Genomic DNA, 7060 nt, shown 5'->3' with positions numbered 1-7060 from the left:
CGAGGTAATGCAAAGGTTTTGCGAGGGAACGCAAAAGTATTGCGAGGAAACGCAAAAGAAAAAAAATTCCCCATGTTCCCTAGAGGGCTCCGTACCGTACCGTACCGTACTGTTGGCACCGTTGTCAATAAAGGTTGGTGAATTGAAATAGGCACTATACACATCCACTGAAGAAAATAGTTCCATAGCACATTTGAATAAGGAGGACTATATTTATTTATTTTCATTGAGAACGTTTGTGAGTGCTACATCGGTTTTATATCTGTTATAAACCGATGTAGCACTCTCAAAATTAATCTTGTGTTTCTTGGAAAACATAAAATTGTTAACTGCGGATGGATATGGGGTTTCAAAATCAAGCGTCTTTTCTTTAGCAGTCCGTTGGCGCGGAGTCTGCGGGTTGGCTGTCCTACGAAAGAATCTGTAAGTACATTTCTTCTGTCTGTTTTACCTGTATTGTATAAAATTTTAGGGAGAGATTTTAAATCGCTAGTTTAAAAAATTTGCTGCTCGTAACAGATCGGATGACCGGAGCGTAACGTCAGTCCGTGATGTTAGCTTGCACCGTTAGCATGCGAGGCTACTTAACGGCAACTAGACTCTGTGTAACGACAGTGTTTTCCGGGCGAGCCTTTCGGGTCAGAGCTGCTCTTAATGAAGGTGGAATTACGACGGACGATAGTATAAAACGAGGTGATGTTTTATTTTGAGTCAAAGCTTATTTAAATGCTGAAAGTGATCGACTTATTTCTCTTGCTGGTTGTCAGGCTAAGGTCAAGAAGCTGGCCAGTTCGGCAGCTAACGCTAACCGATACCTGTCTCTATAAACGTGTAATGTGGCATTAAGTCCTTCTGCTAGCGGATAATGGCCGAGCCTCTGGATCACACTGATCGGGAGTTAAGATGTTGAGATAAGATGTTGTTTCTCCAAAAGTTTCATTCGCTGGAAGCTACCTCTGTGTAAATATGATTGTACCAAAGACCAGAGGCGTTGGTAGGTTTTACCACCCGGGGACTCAGCCCTGCCAACACATATTTAACTATTTATAGGAATTTATTGATTTGAATAAATCAGTATTTGCTTGGATATATTATAATTACGGTACAATTTGCATTTGCACTTTATCAATTAATTTTTATAAACATCTAAACACTGACATTTTAGCTTAAACAAGCTTTATATAACATAGGTGATCAAAGATCACCTATGTTGTGATCCTTTGTGGTTTGACTTTTCTTAACTAAGTCAAGAAAAGTCCAACATTTCTTGACTTAGTTTATTTATTTATATTTATATTAATCATTCAAATTGAAAAATACTTTGATTTATCCCAAAAGAAAATTAAATGTTATCCAAGTATCTTTAAAGAGAGTGGATGGTGATGCTGTGGGCATCAAGGAAGGACCTCCAGTAGCAGTCAGTTATGCAACGAATTTGAAGAATCCTCTGATTGAAGGCTGTTGCTGTATCACTGTCATGACATGCTGACAGATTCATTTTCATGCAGCAGAGACTATTTTCTATTATAACATGTCCCAGGTGACACGATCAGTTGTTGGCAATCACTGCTAATCCACCTCATTTGCTATCTGAATATACGGTTAGGAAGCCGGGAAGAGAAACATTGATTGATGGAAGAAATGCTTGAACCTCCTGCTCTGCATCCTTGAAGCCTCCTTTTCAACCCCTCTGGAATTTGTGATGATAATTCAGGTGTTATTTTGAGTTTTTAGATGCTAATCCGCTTGTCCAAATTGTAAAAAAAAAACAACAATACCTTGTTGTCATGGTTACGTATGATAACAACTGTAAGAAGGCAAAAGGTAGGATCAAAGATTCTTCCTGATGTAGAGTATCCAGAAACAGAGGGAATAATTCAACCAAAAAATAATCAGTAAAATAAGAACTATTGTAGCAGACCTTTATTTTTTATTTTTTTTTCTCGATTTTTAAAAGCAAAATATCTCTGGTGTTTGGAATATTTATATGGATTACATGGCCAATTTCAAGGCCTTAAATCAGGAAGTGAAATTTCTTTTCAGTCATGTGTAATATTTATATAGCATTTTTATAACAAGTTGAAAGTAACAGTTTCTTGATTATGATATAGAGTGGCACTATGTGCCTGGTAAATACATAATACTACCCATTTAAAGAGGACCTATTATGTAAAATTCACACTTTGCACATTTTTGGTCCTTTGTTTGGGTTTTTAGTGCTTCTAAAAAAACAGCCCAAGTGCTTAAAATAACCCACCCAGCTGTGTTTTTTGGGGGGGGTTATGGCAATAAGTTAATGTTTTCTGGTGTCTGGAAAATAAGCCATTTCAAAAACTTCCTGATTGTTGAGCCACAATCTAGGTGCTGTTACCTAGCAAGCCAGCCTGTTACCTAGCAACCCAGGCTGAGCTCCAGAACATTTGGTCAGCTGGTTTTATCGCTGCATGTGCTGTACAATGGCTGCTGGAAAACACAAGTGTTTTGTTTTTGACTTACCATCCAGAAACCACTTTCTGCATTTTTGTTGACTGTGCAGGAGGCTTCACTTCTGCTTTTCATCAATGTGTTGTTGTATGATTGTGCATCTGTTTGCAGCCATTTTTACATGTGAGTATAAACGTTGAGTTGGCCAGCAGCAGCTTGTTTGGATTTAATGTGACAGGACGCCCTAGAACAGCTCACAATAGGCAGAACTGAGCAGACTAAAATCTCGTTATCTAAGAATCATTTTGTGCTAAAAAAGTAATGAGCATGTGTTGTTTAGACCTTTCCTAACTTGTTAAAGGAAGCGTAATATCTCACCTTTAAAACCTCACAGAGCTGCAGCAAGTATTACTGTCTGCAGAGCGATTTTGGTGATGAATTATTTAAACTCCGCCCTCTCCCTCTGCAGGTGTACCAGCTGAGCACCGGCGTCTACCTGTGCATGGACAAATACTACGGGAGCGGCCTATCGGTCGAAGGCTTCCACCAGGCGCTCCGCCAGTTCCTGGACAACGGGAAGGGCCTGAGGCGGGATCTCTTTGAGCCGATCATAAATAATCTCCGCAGACTGAAGGTGGTGCTAGAGAGGCAGGAGTCCTACAGCTTCTACTCTTCCTCGCTGCTCATCATCTACGGGGGAAAGGTGAGCAGATGGGCAGGTTTCTAATTACCGTATTTTCCTCACTATAAGGCGCACCTAAAAACCTTCAATTTTCTCAAAAGCCAACAGTGCGCCTGGTGTGCCTTATATATGGACCAGTATTGAGCCACAACAGTTCTCGCAACTACGGTAAGCAGCCGCCGACTTCATTTTCCCCTGTAGAAGAAGAAGCGCATGGTGCATGCTGGTATATATGACTGCGCAAAGCATGCCGTTTCATTTCCATTTGTGTGTTTGTGTAACGACCCCAAAATGGCTCCTATTAAGAGATACGCTTACAACGCAGAGTTTAAACTCAAGGCGATCAGTCACTCAGTAGAACACGGGAATAGAGCAGCGGCGAGAGAATTTAACATTAACGAATGAATGGTGCGGAAGTGGAGGAAGCAACTAGATGACCTGCTCCAAGTAAAGAAGACTAAACGAGGTTTCGAGGGAACAAAGCGAGATGGCTACAGTTGGAGGACAAACTCGAACAGTGGGTTGTTGAACAGAGAGCAGCAAGTAGAAGTGTCAGTACAATCACTATTGGAATGAAGGCAACAGCGCTAGCATGCGAACTTAACATCAATAAATTTAGAGGCGGTCCTTCTTGGTGCTTTTGGTTTATGAAAAGACGTAATCTCTCCATCCGCACATGAACTACTGTTTCACAGCAACTGCCAAAAGACTACCAAGAAAAGCTGGCCACTTTCCGTGCATATTGCAAAAACAAGATTACTGAAAAAAAGAACCGGCCAGAGCACATCATCAACATGGACGAGGTTCCACTCACTTTTGATATTCCTGTGAACCGCACTGTGGATAAAACAGGAGCACATACGGTAAATGTTCGCACTCTAGAATCAATAACTAAACTAATAATAATCACAGTAATGTAATAAATTAATAGGTACCACTGACGCCTTGTAGTAAGAAGGTTCTGGGTTTGAACCCGGCCTGCGTTCCTCCCCAGGTTTTCCAGTTTTCTCCCACAATCCAAAAACAGGACAGTTTTTACACCTGATAGACTCGGTTTGATTTGGGAACAAAATGTCAACATTTCTTACATTTTCAGCTGCTGTGGAGTCAAACCAAACAAACTTTTTGGGCAACCTGTTCCCCTCCTCACCAGAGGGGGCGCTGCACTAAGAACCACTGAAAGAAACAACATGAAAGAGGGGAACAGCTTTTGCAGTTAGTTTGGATGGTTTGACTCAGAGCAGCTGAAAATGTAACAACTGTTATGGGTCTATAAGTTGTGAAACCTTCCTGGTTCTGTTAGTTTATAAACCGGACCGTTTCGGACCTGATTGACTCTTCTCAATCTGCTGCAGGAGTCTGAAGGCACCCGGCCCTGGGCAGAGCGCCGCCCCTGCAGACATTCACGCCGCTCCCTCTCCTCACTCAGACATTTCCAGAGAAACGGACTTCAACCAGAACCAGGACTCGGACCTGGAGCCCCTGTCCTCTCAGGGACCCGGACATTCGCCCGCCCCCCTTCCTGCCCAGCGTGACGGACTCCTGCCCCCTTTGTGCCCTGCCCCCCCGTCAAAATGTCCCTCCCCACCGCTGCCTTAGCAGCCCCCTCTGGTGGACATTCGAATGATTAATTTTGCCCACTCCACCTACAGGGGTTTTCTCAACGACAAGGTGTTGCACAAAGGCCCGGACCTACCTGGCTTTGGCTACCTGTTCGGACTGGAGAACCTGATCCATATTCAGATGGAGCATCCATCAGAGCATCCAGAACCAGGGGAAGGTCCCATGACGGAGCCAGGGGTTTTGAGACAGGAAGCCGACGACAAACTCCCTTCATAAACCGGCAAACCAAGGGGTGCTGTCCCACATTTTTCCCACCAAAACCAACATGGCAAGCTGAGATCGCTGCCAAGTACACTTTTATGGTGGAAAAAGCCTTACCCTTATCCAGCAGGTCCTGCAGGAAAGTCAAAATGGTAACTACAGAGCACTGAATGGGTATTTCATGTGCTTCTGCACACCATTTTTCAAATATGGCCCATTTGCAGTCATACAGAGACCTGGTGGCGGGGGCCCTCGCACTCTGGATCGTCTCAATAACATTGTGTGGGAGACCTACAGAGTGTAAATTGAACCACTCACAGGCCAGGCCCATAGTGCCAGTCTTCCCCCCCTGCCTGAGACAACAGGTCCCGCTGCAGAGGTAGAGGCCATGGTTCTCCCTGGAGAAGCTGGATTATCTCTGCCAACCAGTCCTTCGATGGCCAGTGAGGTTCAATGAGAATCATTGACAAACCTTCGGCTCGAACTCTGGCTATCGTCGGCAGAATGAGGGCTACAGGAAGGAATGCATACAGGAGAGCTCGGGGTCACTGGTGGGAGAGAGCATCCGCCCCCAAAGGTGCTTCCCAGTCATGAAGGGAGAAAAACGGAGGACACTGTCGGTTTTCCCGAGACGCAAATAGGTCTATTGAGGCCTGCCCGTAACGCAGCCAGATCATCCTGACTACCTCGGGGTGAAGTCTCCATTCTGCATACGGAGGGTTTCCCCTGGAGAGAAGGTCTGCTCCCCGGTTTAACACTCCTGGGATATGAGTGGCCCTTAGTGACAGAAAATGATTGCTGCTCCAAGTGACCAGCTTGTGGGCCAGCATATGAAGATGATGGGATCTTAGACCCCCTTGTTGGTTTATGTATGCCACCACAGTTGTGTTGTCTGTCTGAACTAATACGTGATGACCCTTTAGGAAAAGGAGGAAATGTTTCAGTGTCAGAACAGCCAGCAGTTCCAGATAATTTATATGGAACACACGCATGTGTCTGTCCCATGTCCTATTCACTGATTTCCCTTCGAAGATCCCCCCGCAGCCTGACAGGGAGGCATCTGTGGTCACCATTTTTCTGCTCTGTATAGTTCCCATGGGAACACCCTGAGTTAGGAAGTGTACACTTCTCCAGGGACGTAGAGTTGCTTTGCAGGTGGCTGAGACCCTCACTCTGTGGGGCGCTGTAAGCCAACCATCTGAGAGGCCACCCAACGTTGGACTCCCCTCATATGAAGGCGGCCTAGTGGGACAACGTCCAAAACTCAGGCCATTAGACGCAGTAATTGTCTGCACAGACGGGGAGACACAAAATTTCCCTTGTGAAACAGGGACATGCAGTTGATAAGTAATTTTACTCTGTCCTCTGTGAGTTTCGCTCTGACCTGGGCAAAGTCTAGAAACAGACCGATAAAAGAGATTCTTTGACAGGGAAATGGGATGAACTCACAATCATTCACTAGTGCAAATAAATACATAAATCTGCATAAATATTTGCAATCTTCAAAAACTGGAGTGTATTTTTTTAGCTTATTTTAATAGAACTTCTTAAAAAAATAAGTTAAACCAAGAATTATGAAGAATATTATGTTTTTATCGTTCTCAGACTATGGCTTTTTTAATACCTACATTTTATTTAAGCAACAAAAAAAATATCGCTTTTGGCACAAAATGACATAAGCCATTATTTTTGGAAGGCGATTATATTCATACAGTTAAAAACAACAGAGACACAAAAAAAATCTCGTAACTTCATTTTTAAACGTTTGTTTTTATCCACAAATTATTAAAAACTATAAAAACTCATGTCCCTTAATTTGAAGGAGCAAAATTTTAAAAAAAAATTCTCGTCTATCAACATTTTAAAAGTACTTAAAGTCGTGGACAGAATATTTTTTTAAAACACATCTGGATCGATTCAATTAGTAAAACTTGCCTGATTGTTTTTTCAGGGTATCAAAATGGTTGACAAAATTCATATAATATCAGTAAATATCAGGCATTGTTCATAACAGAAGTATAAATATCAAATATTGGAATCGGTTGAAATTTTCAAGCCTGTAAATCCCAACTTTTGGTGTAAAAGAAAGCAGAAATCTTTTATTTCTTTTTTAAATCAAATATATTTTTC

General features: G+C 42.7%; 1 protein-coding gene across 1 annotated transcript; it reads left to right on the top strand.

Annotated features, from left to right (window-relative positions):
• The first annotated feature begins 303 nt into the window (after window positions 1–303).
• Window positions 304–6439, top strand: LOC114136078 (inositol hexakisphosphate kinase 1-like). The gene is made up of 4 exons (XM_028003865.1): window positions 304–423; window positions 2894–3127; window positions 3208–3274; window positions 4462–6439. Exons 2-4 carry the CDS (start codon window positions 2927–2929, stop codon window positions 4467–4469), a joined length of 276 nt encoding a protein of 91 aa, XP_027859666.1. The 5' UTR covers window positions 304–423; window positions 2894–2926; the 3' UTR covers window positions 4470–6439.
• Window positions 6440–7060: the final 621 nt, after the last annotated feature.

The sequence above is a fragment of the Xiphophorus couchianus genome, chromosome 20 (assembly GCF_001444195.1).
Source record: "Xiphophorus couchianus chromosome 20, X_couchianus-1.0, whole genome shotgun sequence".
Taxonomy (NCBI): Eukaryota; Metazoa; Chordata; class Actinopteri; order Cyprinodontiformes; family Poeciliidae; genus Xiphophorus; species Xiphophorus couchianus.
The sequence above is the reverse complement of the archived record's forward strand: the minus strand, read 5'-3'. Positions and strand labels throughout refer to the sequence as shown.